The 21,219-nt window shown below is 35.3% G+C and overlaps 1 protein-coding gene and 1 pseudogene across 6 annotated transcripts in view; both read right to left on the bottom strand.

Annotated features, from left to right (window-relative positions):
• VRK2 (VRK serine/threonine kinase 2) overlaps positions 1 to 21,219 on the bottom strand; it is a 108,799-nt gene that overhangs the window by 77,648 nt on the left and 9,932 nt on the right. For all 6 annotated transcript variants that reach the window (XM_070429256.1, XM_070429255.1, XM_070429254.1 and 3 more), the window contains exons 3-7: positions 13,807 to 13,856; positions 12,426 to 12,495; positions 11,039 to 11,126; positions 8,271 to 8,376; positions 6,752 to 6,844 (exon numbers count right to left, since the gene is read on the bottom strand). In XM_070429256.1, the coding sequence (XP_070285357.1) occupies positions 6,752 to 6,844; positions 8,271 to 8,376; positions 11,039 to 11,126; positions 12,426 to 12,495; positions 13,807 to 13,856 (407 nt within the window). The remainder of the gene's footprint in view (positions 1 to 6,751; positions 6,845 to 8,270; positions 8,377 to 11,038; positions 11,127 to 12,425; positions 12,496 to 13,806; positions 13,857 to 21,219) is intronic.
• LOC139019425 (small ribosomal subunit protein eS24 pseudogene) lies at positions 12,875 to 13,413 on the bottom strand (annotated as a pseudogene).

The following is a 21,219-nucleotide window of genomic DNA, read 5'->3' as shown; positions in this document are numbered from 1 at the left end:
AATTTTGCTTAAATTTAAACACTTGAACTTCTTTAGCTATGCAACAACAGGCAAGACACCTGGGAAACATTATTAGAAACATCACCTTCTGCAATGAACTTGAAAAACACATTTTCAAACCTATATGTTCATGTGGACCAATGTCATCCCAATAAATTTAATAAATAAAATAAAAAACAAAACTAAAAAAAAACCCACATTTTTCAGAGAATCACAGAATTTGAGAGCTAGAAGGAACTTTTGAGACCCCCTAGTCAAAGTCCCACATATTATACACTAGAAAGCCAAAGTCCACACAGGTTAAGTCATTTGCTGAAGGCTGCAATTCTGCTCCGTGTCAGAACTGGGACTAAACCCGGGTCTCTTGACTGTCAGTCCAGCACAACCCTAAGTCATGACAGGCTTCCTAAGGCATATTTATCACTCCTGATACTGATGTGGAAAACTGTCCTCCTCTCCTGTGAGGCCTCCTCTTCAACTGAGCAGGCAGTTTGGGGGACAGAAACACATGGAGCATGGGGGCGCTGAACCATCAAGGTACTCCGGGCACTGAGGGACATAGTAGGTACGGCATCAAGACTGGCCTCACATCCAGAGAAGCCAGTGAAGTATTTCTTGAAGGATTATTCCAAAAGGAACACTAACCTAGGTGTTGTGAGGAATGCAAAGAAGAGAAGGGCACCTACCTATAAGCCTCAAGGAGTTCATTCTAGTTCAGAACATAAGACAACACGCAGTGACACTGGAATGTTTATGTGTTTAAAATACAGTTAGAAGCTAAAGGAAATCACAAAAGGAGAGGATCACTATAAACCAGACTCATCAAGAAAGGCTTCATGTCAGAGCAGGAATACAAGCTGGTGCGAAAAACAATGTGCTTCTCTGATCAACAAAGGGGTGGCCTTCCGTATGTGAGAGAGCACCTGCAACTCTGAGATAAGAAAATGTGTCCAAACCCTGATTTTACCTGAAATGGTTCAACTTTATTCCCTAGTGGCACTGGGAGGTACTGCTAAATGGGTGGTTCCCAGTGGCAAAACCACCACTCAATAGCATTTCTGGTGCCATTATAAGCAATGAAATCAGAAAGCACATTTGATTTCTAAATTCTATATACATCAGCACCCATAAGCACAACTCTAATAATCAATTGTGCAGCACCCTTTTATATATACCAAAGTCAGTGAGGTGAAAACAGAAGTTAGAAAACAGGTAGTCTAAGAAAATGATATCAACTTATCTCTCAGGGAAGCATAAATTAGGAATTTTAGTTTTTTAAAGAATATAACATAATGCCTAGTACACAGTAAATGTTGAAAATATTAAATGAAATTTATATATATATATAAATATATAAAATCTTTTCTGAAGATGTTAAAATCTCTTCTATAAGTAGATGTTTCTTAATATACTTTAATTTTAAATTTAAAAAATTTAACCAAGCCAGTACACTTGTCTTCCTCCTCTTTTACTGAATACAAGATGACTATTGAAGCATTTTCTTTAGACTTTCATCTAAAGATTTCTTAAAATAAAGTAAATGTAAAGAAGTACATAAGAAATCCCAGATTTTTTAATAAGACTTTTTCCCACATATAAAGTTAAAATTTTTTCCTTTCAACAAAAAAATGTTGAAGATGATAAAAGAAAGAAGGTAAGCAGTGTACATTTTGAAGTCAGTCTTTAAAATTCCAAATATGGAGAATATCAGATGAGTTAACCAGAAATGGCCAAAATGCAGCAATCTTGAGAAAGAAGAACAAAGTTGGAGGGATGATAATACCATATACCAAACTATACCACATATCAAACTATACCATATATCAAACTATACTGCTGTGATCAAAACAGCCTGGTACTGGCATAATAACAGGCATATAGATCAATGGAACAAAACAGAGAGCCCAGAAATCAACCCACGCCTTTATGGTCAATTAACATTTGATAAAGGAGGCAAGAGCATACAATGGAGTAAAGATAGTCTCTTCAATAAATGGTATTGGGAAAACTGGACAGACACATGCAAAAAAAAAAAAAAAGAAAAAGAAAGGAAACTTATAAGGAAACATTTAGTGACTAGAGGCCCGGTGCACGAGATTCATGGACTAGGATTTGTACCCTGCGGGGGAGGGGCAGGATGGCGGGTGGGGGTGGTCCATCAGCCCAGCCTGCACCCTCTTGCAGTCCAGGAGCCCTCGAGGATGTATGACTAAACTGGCAGTCTGACACCCGTAGCGCTGCCATGGAGGTGAGGCGCTTGCCAGCCATGAGCCTGGCTTCTGACTGAGTGGCTCTCCCCTTGTGGGAGTGCACTGACCACCAGAGGGCAGCTCCTGCATTGAGCATCTGCCCCCTGGTGGTCAGTGCACATCATAGCAACCGGTCGTTTGGCTGTTCAGTCCAATCATTTGCATATTAGTCTTTTATTATATAGGATTCTAGCATCACAAATCATAAATTGGACCTCATCATAATTAAAAAATGTCTGATTTTTGAAAGATAAATAAGAGAATGAAAAGATAACCAACATATGTAGAAAATATCTAAAAAAATATATATATCTGACAAAGCGTTCCCATCCTCAAAACATAAACTTGTCTTAATATAGGAAAGAAATGGAAATGAAAAAAAAATAAAGACCCCAACTAAAATGGGCACATTTAATTCACCAAAGAAGATAAGTGAGTGTCAAATAAACACAAAACAATTACTCAGTATCATTAGTCATTATCGTTGGCTGATACAAATTAAAACTCAGCATGACTACACATTTTCTATGATGGCAAAAATTTAAAAACGAATGAAACCAAGTGGTGGCAAGATGTGAAGCCACTGGAATCGCCACACAGTGCTTGTGGGAAGGGATAATAATGGTACAATCACTCTGGAACTCTGGCTGTTTCTTTTAAAGTTAAACATACAATTCCATATGATCCTGAAATTCCACTCCTAGTATTTTCCCACAAGTTAAAATATATACCTATACCAAAACCTGTAGGTGAATGTTTATAGAAACTTTATTCATAATTGCCCAAACTGGAAACAACACAAATATCCATCAACAGGGAAACATAAAGAAAGAGAAGTAATTGTCAACAGAATGGTACTCATCATTAAAGAGGAATGAATATCAATGAATAACAGCATGGATAAATCTAAAAAACATTATGCTAAGTCAGTGATGGTGAACCTTTTGAGCTCGGCGTGTCAGCATTTTGAAAAACCCTAACTTAACTCTGGTGCTGTGTCACATATAGAAATTTTTTGATATTTTCAACCATAGTAAAACAAAGACTTATATTTTTGATATTTATTTTATATATTTAAATGCCATTTAACAAAGAAAAATCAACCAAAAAAATGAGTTCGCGTGTCACCTCTGACACGCGTGTCATAGGTTGGCCATCACTGTGCTAAGTGAAGGAAGCCAGAGAAAAGGAGTACATATCCTTGAATTCAATTGATACGGCATCCCTAAAAATGCAAAAACTATAGGGGCAGAATCACTGCCAGGGGTTGGGGGTGAGGGAAGGGGCTGACTGCAGAGGGGAATAAGAACTTTTGAGGATGATAGAAATGCTCCATGTCTTGATCATAATGGTGGTTACATGATATTCATGTGTCAAAACACATCAAGCTGTGTATTATATTCGTCAGGGTGAATATTACTGTTTGTAAATTATACATTAATAAACCTACCCTTAAGAAAGTATGCAGACTTGTAAAGGCTTTTGCTATAGATTGCCAAATTGACCTTCCATTAACAATTTCTCCTACTCCCACTGAATTTACATTCCCTTGGCATTCTCTATCTCATCAGCCTCAATATAATCAGATTAGTATTTTAGGCTTTTCCCAATTGATAGGTTCTTTTAAAATTCTGCCTCTCTGTTTTGATTTGCATATCTCTTAGTTTTTAGTGACAGCAAAATTTTTCTGCCCTAGCTGGTTTGGCTCTGTGGATAGAGCATAGGCCTGTGGTCAAGGGCACATGCCCGGGTTGTGGGCTCGATCCCCACTGGGGGCCGTGCAGGAGGCAGCCAATCAATGATTCTCTCCCATCATTGATGTTTCTATCTCTCTCTCCCTTTCCCTTTCTGTCTCTCTAAAAGAAAAAAATCAAAAAATATATTAAAAAAAATTTTTTTTTCTCATCTATTTCTTGGGCAGTCGTATTTCTCTGTTCTGTTGATTCATTCCTTTTAATCATCGCTTTAAGAAAGTATTTGGATTTCAACAACAAAAAAGCATGTTGACAAATTGTGCATCCAATCTTGTACATAAATAAGATTTAAATTTTCTCTTTATACCATCTGGGAAGCTCAATCTCATTTAAGTAACTTGTGGTGTTTGGTTAGATTATTTCAGGTGGGTTTTGTATTCTGGACTCACGATTTTATTAACTACACAAAGATTTTTGTGATAACTTTGCAAGTATTTGTTAATTCTTGAGTTTGAGAATCTCTTTAAGAATAATATTTAATATTCATAGCCTCATTAAGTGTAATGGAAATCCCTATTTTAAGTCTAGGAAAGAAAGCATTGTATATCTAAAAGGATAATTTCAAGTAGTTTTGATAAGATTAATTTCCACTGGAAATGTTTTTATACACTGTTTTAGTTCTGTTTGTTTTATTTTTAACGGTTGTGTTTATGGTTTATTTTATATAAATTTTTATAATAAAATAATTTAAACTTTAAAAAAAAGAAAGTATTTGGTGTTTTTATTAATGTTTTTACATCTTGTTATATATCCTCAAATATTTGTCATACTATACTTCCCCCTTTCTCATTGCCTTTAATTTTTTTCAATTTTTTTAAACATACAGATAGCTTAAAATTTGAAATTTCTCAGTATTTTCTAAGATTTTTTTCTTTTGTTCTTCTCTCATGTAAAGTTCACTTAAATATTCAACTACATTTTTTGTACATTTTTTAGACTCATTTTTTAAATCTTTTAACATCTCTGCTGTGTAATATAGTGGCTACTAGACACATGGAGTTCTTAAAATTTAAATTAATAAAAATTCAACTTTTCCCCTATGTTTTCTTCTAGTTTTATGATTTCAGGTCTTACATTTAAGTCTTTAATCCATTTTGGGTTAATTTCTGAGTATAGTGTAAGATAAAAGTCCAATTTCATTCTTTTGTATGTAGACATCCAGCTTTCCCAACACCATTTATTGAAGAGACTGTCCTTTTCCTGTTGTATATTCTTGGTGCCTTGGTCAAAGATTACTTGATCATGTATGCCTGGGTTTTTGAGCTCTCTACTTTGTGCCATTGGACTGTGTTTTTTGTGTATGTGTGTGTTTTTTATGCCAATTGCATAGTGTTTTAATTACTCTAGCATTGTAATATAGTTTGAAATCAAGAACTATAACGTCCCCAGCTTTGTTCTTTCTTAAGATTGCTCTGACTATCCAGGGTCTTTTGTAGTTCCATACAAACTCTAAGATGGTATTTTTTATTTCTATGAAATATGACATTGAAATTTTGATAGAGATTGCACTGAATCTGTAAATTGCTTTGGGTAGTAAGGATATTTTAACGATATGAATTCTTCCAATCCACAAACACAGGTTAGCAATGATTTTTTGCATATACACCAAAAGCACAGGCAACAAACACAAAACAAACAAGAAAGAGTACGTCAAACTAAAAAGATTCTACATAGCCAAGAAAACCATCAACATAACAAGGCAACCTATGGGACAGAACAAAATATTTGCAAACCATGTATCTGATAAGAGGTTAATATCCAAAATATATAAGAACTCATTAACAACAACAACAAAAACAAACCCAAATAACTCTATGTCTCCATAGTTTTGCCTTTTCCAAAATGTCATGCAATTGGAATTATACAGATTTTCACTTAATAATATGCATTATTTAAGATTCCTCCATATCTGTTCATATCTTGCTCATTTCTTTTTAATTTTGGGTAATACTGCCCTATCCAGATATGCTACAGTTTATTTACCTATTCACCTGTTAAAGGACATCTTTGTTGCTTCAAATTTTGGCAATTACAAAGAAAGCTGCTATAAATACCTATAGGTAGGTTTTTGTGTGGTTTTATGTTTCCAATTCCTTCAGGTAAATCCCAAAGAGTATAAATGCTAAATCAAATATTAAGAATATGTTCAGTTTTATAAAACTACCAAATGATCCTCCACAGTGGTCATACCATTTCAATTCCCAACACCCATGAATAAGAGTTCCTGTTGCTCCATGTTCTCACCAGCATTTTGTGTTGTACCCACAATTCAAATGCTTAATGGCCACATGTGGCTAATGGCTAATGCACTGGACAATAATATACAGAATATGTCCATCATCACAGAAAGTTCTACTGGAAATGCTGCTCTATTGAAAGCTTAGTTGTTTACACACAGGAGGAGCTAATGTGACAGCTTTTATTTTTTCTCTGCATAAAACCCATCTCTTCTCCCACTGGGTACTGATGGGTCTTTGTATTTGCTCAGGTCAAATTCCTGTTCAGCCACTTGTGAACTAGTTGCCCATTAGCAAATTATTTAACCCTCTGAGTCTCAATTTCCTCATCCAATCACTTACTAGTTTAGTGCATTAAAAGTTAGATAATCAAGGTAAGATAAATTACAACATTCATCATGTTAAGTCCTCATTTGTAAACCCATCTGGATTAGGAGTTTGTTTTTTGAATATCTCAGTATGGCACTTTGAGGACTCTTTATGAAAAAGCAAAGTTTAATATTGTATTTACCTGATCTGGATTTTTGTAACCCAGGAGTAGATTCGCTGCTTTTATATCACCATGAACATATTCATTTTCATGTATATATTCCAGTACATCCAACTGTGAAAAGAAATAAATAAGGTTATACTAATGTCTATTTAGAACTCATTATCCACTTGAAGATTTTGAGTTTGGAATAACATGTACTTTTATTTTTTCATATTAATGACAGTGACATGCTTTGCAATTATTTATCTTTTCTAAAGTAGCATATGTACTGGCGACTCATCCTGAGAAAAGTTAAGTAAAATGACCCTTTAGTATCAAGTGTTTTAATTGAAACTCTAATGAAAGAAAACCAAGATTTAACAATGCCTGTGCTCCTCACAGCCCAGTGGCCGAATCACACTGTGCCAAGAGCAAAAACTCAGCCCTAGCCGGTTTGGCTCAGTGGATAGAGCGACAGCCTGCGGACTCAAGGGTCCCAGGTTCGATTCCGGTCAAGGGCACGTACCTTGGTTGCGGGCACATCCCCAGTAGGGAGTGTGCAGGAGGCAGCTGATCGATGTTTCTCTCTCATTGATGTTTCTGGCTCTCTATCCCTCTCCCTTCCTCTCTGTAAAAAATCAATAAAATATATTTTTTAAAAAGTGCAAAAACTCAATAACATCAGAGATCTAAACTGAAATAATCCTGAAGCCCACGCAGCAATTCCTTTCTCAAGGAATAATTATAAATCAAGTTTTGGGGACCCCAGAACAAAACATCTTGTCCATCAGCACAGAGAAAGGCAGTCTCCCTCTGCATAGAAAGAGAATAAACCTCAGTTTCATCTCTGAATCCCTTGAGCTCTGCATGTTACCTACCCCCAGTGTTTAATAGACATTTGCTGGCTGGGTAGATGGATGAATGGACAAATGGGAAAATTAATGAGTTCTATTTGCCACATCCCAACCTGGCATGAGTATTTTCATTCTATTTAAGATGGAAACAAATAAAATGGAGCTTAGGCAAACCAAACACAAACAAGATAAGACAAATATGTGGTATAAACAAAATGTGTGCACGGGTGCTATTAAGATTTCATTGCTTCTTATTTGGCAAAGTATATATTACTCATTGCCATACTAATTACTGCCACCATCCCAAACTCATAATAAAAACTGTATAGTACCCCCATACCATCATGTTTAGTATGGGAAATAATATAATCTGGTATAGTTTGCATTATTATAAATATAACTGACAAAAGAGATGTTATTCTTATAGGAATGCAAGCTTGTTCTGGTATGTAAAACAAAGCTGTGTGGGAAAACTCAGATGGTGGAACCAATGTTTAATCGAATCTGTAGTGCCAAACACAGCACATTCTGTCACTTACAGAGCCCACCGTTATCAATTTCAACAAAATAGCCCCTTACTCTCAATAAGTGACATTTCTAGAGCAATAATCCTTCCTCCTCTGATAATTCCACAAAGGGAAACAATTTGTAACAAGTAAATAATCTGAAAATAGAGCCCTGTGAAAGAAGTCATTCCTTCTTACCATCCGAATACCTAGCTGCAGGACAGTTGACTTTCTGAAAGTACCATTCTGGTCAGAGATCTTCTGTAAATCCATTCCTAGTCTTTCCATTACCATAAATCTGTAACTGTAAGAGGAAGATGTCAAAAAGAGATCTTAAGATGGCAATTCCTGAAACTTTCTATTTATGAACTGAAAAAAGAAAAAGTATACCCAATCTAACAATAGAGAACAATGCAATATGAACCATTAGAGAACAATTGTATATTAATAATGTTGTTCTTTTGCAGAAAGATGTTATTTAGTATTTTATTTTGCAGTTAGTTTCCTAGAAGAGAATGCTGTGCTTAGATCACACTGTCTTAGATCAGCGGCGCCAACCTTTCGGACCTCACAGACCACCAGTGGTCCACGGACCAGTGGTTGGCGACTGCTGTCTTAGATCACAGGGGAAAAAAAAATCTTTCTATATTAAATAGTCAATTTAATTCATTTTGACTCCATTACCTTCTCGCCATATAGCCTTGAACAAATTACTTGTCCATACAGAAAATGTTATTTATATTTGTTTTTGACCTTATAAAATCATATGTACTGTCTCTATACATTTAGAAACGTGCCTTTTATTAAATGCACTTTTTCCTTCATCTACCCCTTCTGTTCTTCCCTTCACTTACACACCCACATAGGACCCTATTCTATATCTATCCATGTGTACACACACAAGCTCAGACATATAGAAACTTTTGTCTTCATTTTGTAAAAATGCGATCTTATTATGTGTACTTTTCTGCATCATATGTTTTTCAGTAGTACCTGACTGAAATCCTTCCAAGTCAATGGGTATAGCTCTGACTGACTTTAACTGTACAATATTGCATGATAGGGATGTAACATGCTTAGCCATTCAGTCTCTTTTTGGTAGCCCTTTACTTTGTTAGATTATTGTTTGTTCATTTAGTTTTCATTTAAAGTATTTCAAGACCATCTGAGCAAAGAAAGCATTAACCTCTGAGCCTATTTTTTCACCTAAGAAAAAAGTATCACCTATTTTAAAAGGCTGTTGAAAGGCCCAAATGGGTACCTAACAAATGACAGCATTTCTTTTTTCTTCTTAATATTACTATCAGTGATTTACTAGTATATGTGGTGATTAGCTATACTTGGTGGTTTTTAAAAATTGTTTTGCCTCTCCTCAAGAGATAGAGCTTCATTAATTCTCCTCTCTTGAGTATGGGCAACTTTTAATGACTTGTTCCTAGCGAAGAGAATACAGTAGAAACAATAGGATATTACTTCTCACATTTGATTATAAAAAGACTGTGACTTTCTTCTTGGACGTATGCTCCTGTATGTGTGTGCGCCTCCCTCCCTCCTTTGAGTTACTTGGTCGAGGAGAAGCCAGCTGCCATGTCTTCATAACACCAATGGGGAGATCTGCATGGAGAGGATCTGAGGCCTGCCAACAGCCACATAAATGAATTTAAAGCAGAACCTTCCCCAGTCTAACCTTGAGATGACTGCAGCCCAAGAGACAGCTGACTACATCCTCATAGGAAGTCCTGAGCTAGAACCATTCAGATAAGGCAGTTATAGATAACTAGTGCCCCAGTGTACAGATTCATGCACATTGACAGGAAATTAACTAGAAGGCGGCCGGCAAAGCAGGACTGGGCGAGATGGGCCAGACATACCCTGAAGCCAACCTCCTGCAGTCCCTCCTAGATCAGCTGCACCTGGGGCAGCGCCACAGCTCAAAGGGCATCTGCAGAGTGAGCGGGGTCCCTCCGGCAGGTGGGGTCCCTAGGTCTGGCCTGTGGGGATCGGGACAAAACTGGCTCTCCGACATCCCCCGAGGGGTTCTGGATTGCAAGAGGGCAGATCTCAGGTGACAAGCCCCAGATCAGGCTCCCTCTTCTCTGGTCCCGGGGTGCATCACCCAAGAATGGCCGCTGCCAAGTCACCGAAGCTTGACAGCTCCTGCGTTGAGTGTCTGCCCCCTGGTGGTCAGTGCATGTCATAGCTACCAGTCAGAGTGTCTGTCCCCTGGTGGTCATTGTACATCATAACTGCCGGTTGGATGGGCGTTTAGCCTTTTATATATATAGATGGATCCACAGAAATTAAGATAATATTAGTTTGCCCATCCAGTGTGGCTCAGCATTGACCTATGAACCAGGAGGTCACGGTTCAATTCCTGCTCAGGGCACATGCCCAGGTTGCGGGCTTGACCCCCAGGGGAGCAGAGGGGGGTGTGTGCAGGAGGCAGCTGATCTATGATTCTCCCTCATCATTGATGTTTCCATCTCTCTTCCTCTTCCTCTCTGAAATCAATAAAAAATATATTTTTAAAAAAAAGAGATATCAGTTTGTTGTTAAAAAAACAGCACAGTTTGGGTATTTCTTATATAACAACAGGTAATTAATTGGCCACTTTAATAACAGTGATTGGACAATATTTGATTACTAGAGGCCTGGTGCACGCAGGGGGTGGGGTGTCCCTCAGCCCAGCCTGCACCCTCTCGTAGTCTGGGAGCGCTCAGGGGATGTCCAATCTGACAGTCAGACATCCTTAGCGCTGCCGCGGAGGCAGGATAGGCTCCCGCCACTGCCGCTGCACTCACCAGCCGTGAGCCTGGCTTCTAGCTGAGCGGCACTCCCCCTGTGGGAGCGCACTGACCACCAGGGGGCAGCTCCTGTGTTGAGTGCATCATAGCGACTAGTCGATCAGCCGTTCGGTCAATTTGCATGTTAGGCTTTTATTATATAGGATAATAATTTCATTTTACCTTCTTTCCTTGAATTCAGTAAGACCAGATCCATAAAACATGGGAATTCCTAAATAATCAAGTTGTCTGTGTTCTATCCATTTTTTTACTGTAAAGACAAGTTTAAGAGAAAAAAGATAAGTTTTTAAAAAGGTATTTCGTACTTTTACATTGATGTTAAAACTTATTTAGCTAACCTAAAATAGAAATAATACCTTCCTAAAAAAACTTTTATAAATTAAATATATCTATCTAATGGCTTAAAATTCTATTAGAGAATTTTTAAATTAAATGTTATAACCAAAACAAAAGTAGTCATAGTCATAAAATACATTGTTATCATATACACAAATGTTTGTATTCATGAAAAAAGGTAATTCCCTTCTATGCTAGTAAAATTTTTAAATATAACATGTTAACCACCAAACGATTTTCTTACTTGTTACTTAACAATCTAAAGCCATGGTAGAAAAAAAACAAACAAAAAACAAAATAAAAAACAGAAATTGGGCAGATAAATTCTTACAGATTTTTTTTTATTAAATGTAGCTTTGAAAAAAATCAAATCCACTTAAACAATCACGTAACTTATTTAATTTTTCACTTTTCTACCATGTATGTTTAATGATTAAGATGGCTCTACTGATAAACAATCAAGTTTAATGGATTCTATTTGTCACCCTGACATACTTTAAGCAGTCAGTAAAGACTACAATATTAATGCTTAGAAGATTTTACTAAGGGAAAAAAGTTAATTATGGAGGCTAGTCTCATCATTCTTTTTCCTGAACATAATGTAAAGGACCTTGACTATAAAGTCATTATTCAAATGAACTTCCTTAAAGCTTCACTTAGTCCATGTATAACATAGTGTTTATAATTTTTTTTATTCTTCTTTAGATATGCTCATCTCATTTCACATTCAAGTCCTCTAACTGGTAGTTTTCATATCTGATACTCAGCTCCAATTAACATTCACATTGTAGCATTTTTAACTTATTTTCTAAATCTTAATGCTTAATCGTATCTATACACCTATCCTAATCCATTCTAAGATCATTCCTTTTGTTTAAATATCTACTGCCCATTTTAATTATTTTTCCTTGAAACCTTCCTATCCAAATGGATGTGTTTTGCTTGTTTTTTAAATTTCATTCTATTATCTTTATACTTAGAGAACTCTTGGCAGCTTGAATCAACAATACAACAGTATGTAAAATAGTAGAAACAATTTTGTAATATAACCCATTATCAGGTAATATCAAAACTTGTACACCATCTGAATCATTTTACAATAACATTTCCAATTGAAAAGAATTTTCCAGAAGGCTAGAAAAAGACAAAAATATTTACATTCACTTTAGCAAGTATATATATGGAAGTAAATTGCTTTGCTAATTTTACTTACTGCATTCTTTTTTTGCAGCTCTTTGGTAAAATTTAAGTTCTGAAAATAATGGGCCATTTTCTTGATACTCCTATAAAAGAAAATAATAATTTATTTTATTTTTTCATTCTAAAGGTAAAATTGGTATTGCAACTAGGAAAATATGAATATACATATGTATTACACAACAGTACTTTAATCATTTATTATAAAACACAGGCACCAGATTTCCACTAAAAATCTCCAAAAAAAATACTAAGTAAACTTAAAAGACTCTCATTTTTAACTTTAACACATTATAGTGCTATCTCTACACACATTCACACATGAAAGTAGTCTTTTTAATGAAAGAAATTACTAAAAGCACTCAGAACTATATACATACACAGACACACAATGTGTACCAACAGGCACATCACAATACACTGCAAACTACCTGGTGGTTCATTCTACATAATACCTTTATTTTTTATTTATTATCTAAGTTTATAGTTTATTAATCCTCTCATGAAACATCTGCACAACCGTCACAGATAAAGTCACCGGAGAATCTTTACTCCTTCTGTAGTACAATCTCCAGCTCACTGCCAGACACTTCATTTCTTTTTGCCAGCACCAACGTTGGCCTTTGCAGTCCCCCTGACTTTCTTCATTCGGTTCTTGCGTTTCTTTCTCTGTTTTCTTGAGGTCTTCTTCTTCTCCTATAGGCCATGTCTTGCAAGTCCGTGTTTGGGTTCATTTTTCTTTGCATAATCCAAGGAATCATAAATCATGCCAAAGCCAGTGATCTTGCCACCACCAAAGTGGGTTCTGAATCCAAACACAAGATGACATCAGGTGTGGTCTTATACATTTGGGCTAGTTTTTCCCGGATTTCTGTCTTGGGCACTGTTGCCTTCCCAGGGTGAAGGACATCAATGACCATTTGCTTCCGCTGAAGTAGTCTGTTGGTCATGAACTTGCTGGTCCGGATGGTTACTGTGTCATTCATAATGAAGGTTGGTCTTCAGGCAGCCAGGGAGGAAAAGAGCTCTACATAATACCTTTACTGAGTACCTACTATATTTCATTCACTGCGCTAGATACAGGGGATACAAACAAAAAACAAACCTCATCCCTGCCTCTAACAACCATACCATCTAGAGTAGATAGGAAGGAAAAGGGGAAGTAGGGGAGGGAAAAGGGGATATATAACTAGATAAGATACAACGGTTATAAGTGTTAACACAAAAGAACAAAGTTCTCCAGTCTTCACATTTTAACAATGTGAAACTACATCATAACATTACGTTTAATGATAAGTAAAATTATGAAAACTATGATGAGAAACATTTTTACAAAACTAAAGTAGAAAAGAAAAAGTCAAATATATGCGAAATACAAATATAAGAGCAATACTTACCACTTTTATTACATGTCTTGCATCTTTATCTGGTTTATTTGTGGGGAAAGCTGCAGAACAAAACACGATGGGGGAAAACAGTTGTTCCAAATTATTGAATGTCTACTATATTCCAAATACTGTTCTAAGCACTTCACATATATTAATTACATCCTCCCCAAAACCTCTTATTGCAGGTATCATCTCCATTTTATAAAAGATCTTACTAAGGTTTGACAAGTTGAATAATTTTCTAAGTAGCAGATTGGGGATTTAAATCCAAATCTGTCTGACACCATAGACCACACTCTTTACCACAACCATATTTAAATATTCAAATAAGTAACACCAACAAATGATATTAATCACATAGATCTAAATATCAGGGAAAATATTTTCTAGATATATAGCATTAAACCCAATATATGATATATAGTAAAATCTATTGGTTAAAGTTTACTAAATTAAAATCTATGATAATTCAGAAATGAAAACTGATTCATTTTAAGTAGAAGTTCAAAACAATTTCTACTTGGTAAAATTCTAAAATAAGTCAAGCTAGAATAAGAGCAAAGTCTTTTAAAAATTATCTTGTGAGCCTGGCCATCAATTATCCCAACATTAAAGAATACATATTTCATAATATAAGCTCATTTCAAGCTATCTTATTTCATTTTATTATTTCCACTTGCATTTTGGATATAGTAATCCAACTTCTGAAAACTCCATTGTTAAAATTTTAGATCAAATCAATACTTTCATGTTATTTAAGTTATTAACAGATTCCTCTGTTTTCAAATCTTGATCAGGGAAGTTGATGTGTATATTTATTTGAAATGTGAAGTCTAGAATTTTGTCATTCATCTTTTCACTCTTCATCCATTTATTCCTTCATTCAACTAACAAATATTCATTTATCAAGAGGCTGGAATATGCAAGGCACTGTGTTAAGCATTAGGATGATGTTTAAAGGGAAGTGAAAGGGAAAAAGGTGAAACTAGTATTGAATGCAATTGAAAATCAGCACTTAGACTGAGATCAAGGTCAAATTCTCCAGGTATATTTTCAGTATGTTTATAAAATGCTGCATCCTCTTATCACTCCTCCCAGCATTTTTCCTTTTCTTTCTCCTAACTCTATCAACTGTTCTATTAGCTCACATGATAGACGTAAAAAGTATTTCACCACTACACTAAAGTATATACCTTGTACTTTAGAGTGGTATACATGCACAATTTTCTTAACCATGCTTCAACAATTTGATGTCTGCAATGCTATTAAACCAGTTGAAGAAATTATTACTTCAATTTTAGTAAATATTACATATAAATTGTGAACCCAAACATCTTTAAAATAACAAAGAAACTAAACTTATATCAACTAAATTTCTCTTTTCATCTTTATTCACATAAAGTCATTTCATTTTTACTCATGCAGTAGTCCCAAGGGAACTGCAGGAGGAGTGGATCGTCTACATCTAAGGAGAGGAAAAAACTATACACAGAAGAAGGGACCCAGTCCTGCCATAAAAGAAGAAGTAAAAATAGCCTTTCCTCCCATCCAATGGCAAATCATTTTCCCCAGTATGATGCTCAAGGCTAGAGAGAAATAGGCCTGCCCTCACCTTGGACCACATAGTACAGTACCAACTTTAGACAATGGTCTTTGCTTTCTGAGGTATAAGTTGGTACAAAAATTTCCTGCTTCTTCTCTAAAAGTAAGTGGCCACAGCAGCAAATACATTTTTAAGCCACACAGAATGTAAAAAAACACAAAAGGAAAATGGGGATTTCAACTAGAAAAATAACATATTATATTGCTATTGGGGGGGGGGGGGGGGGGGAAGATATGCAACCAATCCAAAGTCCTACTCCTTGCTGATTTCAATCAGTATACCCCGACCACTGTATTATCTGGATATTCCTTTCACTCTATTTCACATGAGCATAAGCATGCACTGACATATTCTTGAAACATCCCCATACTTGTCATTTGATAGCTGCAAAATGTTCACTATAAACCTCCAAGTCAGATTATGCTGGAGAGTCTACATCCAGAATCAATTGACTAGAAAGCTTTTGGAGACAGATGTTAAACAAATAAATTGTCCTAGTTACCATGCAGTTCTCTTTACAGTAATCAATCAGTTAATTAATGAAAAAAAAATATTTATTTTCCACTGTAAAGCCAAGCCACATTCTAGTTAGTGAAATTAAATGATCATGGAAAACAGACATGGTATCTGCTTTTATAGTCTAGTGGAGAAACCAGACATTCATCAAATATTCAAACACAAGTGTAAAACTGTAAGTATAATAAATGTTAAAGGGAGAGGTAGGTGGTACTATGAGAATGTATAATTTCATTTATATAAAAGGAAATGCTTGAGCAAGATTAGTGGGAAAGGTGGTAAAGGGCTAGATGGAAATCTAGTTAATAATTTCTAATGAAAGATTTTTTAAAGTTTGAAGTATATATGGAAGACAGGAAACACAAAATTAGATTTGCATTCAGAACAGATCACTACATTACACTGTGGAGAACAGACTGAAGGGGAAACACAGTAGATACTGACAGATCAGTAAGGATTTAATTTTGGTAGACCAGAAGAGAGAGGACTATAGCTTGAACTAGAGTATCAATGTTAGATATAAAGAAAAGTGAAGATTCCAGAGATTTCAGAAACTGATAGGACTTAACAGTGGAGGGAAAGGGATCTAGTTTGGTAAGTTACAGCTTGTTTGCCCTATTGGGGGATGAGAAGAATGATCTGATCAATCACCGACACTGACAGCGTTGAAAGTAGTAGTCTCATATCTTCATTTAAACTTCTGACGAGAGATTTGATGACCTGATAAGGAATGTGCTGTGCACATATGTGATATTTACCTTCCTAGCATTTCTTTTTTATTGGGAACTTGATCTGGTTTTTCCTTTGAGGAACCAAACCTCCCACTCCTCATGAGGACCTAAGAGGGCTGCCTATCACAGCGAACCCTCCCTTATGTCCCAGAATTAGGCACATGACCACTTGGGCTAATTGGAAAACACAAGCCTACTGGCCACAGTAACCAGTTCAGAAATGGCAAAGTGCCCCAACTATGTCATAAAAAGTCTTCCTAGGATTTGATGTTAAAATGCTAAGTTAGACAAGATAGATCATAAGCTATAAAAATACCAAAACCCTAGAAATAGTAGCAATCACTTTCCTCAGCCAAATGGGAAATAAAATCTGAAAATCAAATCCAACACTGAGGAAAGTAGGGTTAAGGCAGAAAGAGTTAGACCCCTAGTGACACTGCTTCAAATCTATCCATGTCTGAAGCCAGAAAGCCTGCACTTATCAGTTACAAGAGTTAATAACACGCCCCCCCCCTTTTTGCTTTTCTTGTACTTTTCTGTTAATAGAGTTAATAAATCTCCCTTTTGCTTTTCTTGTACTTATCAGTTATAAGAGTTAAAATGCCCTATTTGTGTTGTTAACCTTGGCAACCAAAATCTACACAGGCAACTGGAAAAATTAAAATATGATGGATTCTGGTAAAGAATGTCAATAGACTAGCACACTAGATAAACCAAAAACCTTCCTCTATAAAAATAAACAGGATGTTGAATAAAATAAATCAAACTTATAAATGCAGAGGTGATCTGCCAAGATAGATAGATAGACAGACAGACAGACAGACAGATAGATAGATAGATGAGCCAAAGACATCTAAAAGCCAGTGAGAGATGTACATGAGCACTGATGTTCCAGGTCAGGCTGCAGACCTGAAGGAGGCTGCCCAGTCAGGGCAACCAAGAATATGAGTGTTAAAGCCCTCCTGGGAATAGGACAAGTCCTTCGGCCAGCAAGAGGCAGACATCTGAAGTTAAGATGGCCACATAAAGTCAAAATTTTCAAAGTGCTACATCTTCAGTAGAGTGGGACATTAAAAAGATGGGGAGATGGGGAAGGGGGATATACAAAATATAAAGAAATCGAAGTATACCACCATGAAAAAAATCATCAAATCACAAATGAGGAGAGCAAGAGAAGAAAAGAACAAAGGTACTACAAAACAGCCAAAAAACAATTACGAAAATGACAACTCCAAACCTATCAATAATTGCTTTAAATGTAAATATATTAACTTACCAAATAAAGACAGAATGGTTGAATAGATGAGGAAAAAAAAGACAATTATGTGATGCCTACATGAGATTCACTTCAGCTTTAAAGACACAGAGATTAAAAGTGAAAGGATGAAAAAAATGATGTTCCATTTACTGGAAACCAAAATAAAGTAGGAAAAGCTATACTTATCTCAGACGAAATAGAATTTAACCCAAAAACTGTTATGAGACAATGAACAAAGACATTATATAATTAACATAACAATAAAGGTATTAGTTAATCAAGGGGATATAAATTGTAAATATTTATGCACCCAACATGGGTTTGTTTCCATGTTTCCGTATCTCTCACTATCCTTTAAGATCTCACAGGTTTTTAGGGTCAGAGGAACTGAAAACTTCTTCCCCCAATAAAAACCTGTTATTTTTACAAAGATACCATAATGAATTCAATTCACATTACCTAGATAATTTCGGAACATTTACTCCTGTTCTCCAGTTTCTGGAGTAGAAATTTTGAAATCATGTAAGTCTATACAATTTTCTTCTTCTTGGTATCACACAGCAACATTTGCCCATTAGATACACAACTCTGTTTTGCTTTCTTCTCACTTTTCTTGGAATGTATTGTGAGAGAATTTTTTCGTAGGTTTTATTATTACTTTTCCTTCTACCATCCTAATTAGTAAGACTAATTATGAGTAATACTCCTTCTCAACTGTAATACATTTGACACTGGATATCTACATTAGACTTGTAACACATGATCATTTAATAGAAAAAAAAGATCAAGTATAATGAACAGCTTTTCTTCCCATTCTCCAGAAATTAAAATTGTAACCCCGTAATAGCACCATAAGTGCTCAAAAACATGTATTCTGATGTAATACGGTATTTTGTTCATTATTCTTTGCTATGTATATACGTCAAAAAATATTCTAGCATAAAAATTAGCATTACATTAACTAATAAATATATCTTCTCCATTAAAAATACCTTAAAATTTGCCTCTACACCAAATGTTATAATTTTCTTCATAAAATCATGTATAGGTATCTAATAAATCACTACTATTATATAATATCTTGAAATAACTAAAAAACTATGCATCTATTATAAAATAAAATATTTTTATATCTGAACAAATTCTGTAAGGAAATGTTTTGTTTATCAAGATTCCACTTATCCAGGTATTTGTTTGTCTTACTTTCTGAAAGACCTAGACTTCTAAATAGTGTATCTTTAAGTTACAATGTGATAAAGAAAAAGATATGGTCAAGAATAACTCAATATTTGTAAAAATATCTAGTTTTACATCCTTATGAAAATTTTGTCATTGGAAGTTAAAGAGGCCTCTTTTGATCTTCCTATTGCTTATTAGACTCAAAACAAATACACAAAATCCCTATAAACTAGACAAATTTATCCATTTCTGAAAAAGCAGGAAAATCCACCGTTTCTCATCAGTTTATAAGTACTATTGGTTGCCTATTCTCACTTTTCATAAAACTTTTGTCTGACCTAAGTATCATACATTTTAAATGTATTTTTTCCAGTTCTTAACATTAGATTTACTATAAATATCAGATGTTCTTTCACAGATTTTATGAACATAATATTAAAAACATATCACTGATGCTCTACACCTCGAGTTGTCAATCTGAATGAAAATGACACCATTAGCATCATCACTAACAGATTTCTTAAATTAGCTGCCAATACTATCAATTAGATAGTTCACTGTTATTTTAGAAATGAGGATGTCATAAGCATGTCATTTGCCACTATTTTTTCTGGCTTGAATTAATTCAAAGTGTTCTTGACAAAGGACATCAATCGGGAGAGCAAAGAAATCTGAGTTCAAAGGTAGATGGAGACAATTATAGTGGCATGGAGGCGAATTACTTAACCTCCCGAGGCCTCAATATCTTTCATATTAAGTTGTTGGGAAGATTAAATGAAATAATGTGTGTAAAGCATTTAACACAGAGCTTGGCACACACTAGTAAAATACCTTAGTGCTAGATGATGATGATGATTTCCTAAAACAAACAAAAAAACACACACAAAAATCCTACCCTAATAGGTATCAGATACCACAGACACATCTGACTCATCAGCTATTCTCTACCAGATTCTCTTTCATTCTGTTCTACTTTTCTATGTTCTATGCTCCTGCCCCCCTCAGTGAAGGTTTGGTAACATTACCTGCAAGAATTTCATTAGGTGGCACTCAGAACACCTACAATGGAGGCTAAGCTTTCACACACATTGTAGCTTCCGATTGCTCTTGAAACAAAGTTGTGGAAGCTGCCTTTACTCCACACTAAGCATAGGAGAGAAAAATGGCCAGTGTCTCTGGGGAATAATTAACAAAAGACAGTTTGTTTCATCTTCATGATAAAATACAGCATCCCTATTAAAAGGCAAATTCATCATTCCCAAAAGTTAAATAGAATGACACTTTAAAAGTAATTCCAGCTGATTAGATTTAGGGTTGCGAAAAAAAATTTTTTTTTTGTAATTCATGAATAGACTCTGAATCTTTCATTTGATTTTAAAATGTATAAATGTTCATTTAACTTTGAGCCCTTGCCTCTCAGTGTTCTATTCTGAGCTAGTCAAACAAGTGGTAGCAGGCATGCTGGGCACAATAATACTGCCTCTCATATTTAAATACTCTTTGTCAGTTGGATTGCAAATTAAAGACAGTCTCCTGAACACTGACACATTTTCAATGATTGATTTTGCAAAACGTGTTGATTTTTTTTCTACACTGTTTTGCCTCTGTGTGTGTCAACTTTGGCCTTCTTTTCTTGCTCCTTTGCAGCACTGCTGTCTCTTTGAAGCAATTGTCTGCCTGATATGAAAAATGTACGTTAAACCTCATGACTAATTACATAGATAAAAATCCCTGATCTCCACTATGAAATACCTATGCCCAGCAACCAGAACAAAAGCTTCTGACTATGTACAAAACTCTTAAATCAAACCTGTCATTCACTTAAAAGAAATTCCAATAATTTATTTCCCATTAAAGTTGTGTTTACATTCTGTGAAAAGTGGATTTCTTATGCATGTTACATGCCGACAAGTCAATTCATTTAACAATAAACACCATCCCTTTCCTCCACACAATTTCATACTTGCTATTAGGTCTACTTCAAATAAGTGCTACTCAGTGGAACTGTTTTAATCTAGACACCACGCTGTTTAGTCTTAACACGATATCCATTTTACTCTCCCTACACTACGTGTGAGCAAAGTAGACTTTTCCCAATAAATCCTATAATCTATGGAGTATTTAAAAAATACTGT

Source organism: Myotis yumanensis, unplaced genomic scaffold (assembly GCF_028538775.1).
Source record: "Myotis yumanensis isolate MYYU_CA2020_CCGP unplaced genomic scaffold, mMyoYum1.0.hap1 SCAF_11, whole genome shotgun sequence".
In the NCBI taxonomy this organism is placed as follows: Eukaryota; Metazoa; Chordata; class Mammalia; order Chiroptera; family Vespertilionidae; genus Myotis; species Myotis yumanensis.
Note: the sequence above shows the minus strand (reverse complement) of the source record. Positions and strands in the feature narration are given on the sequence as shown.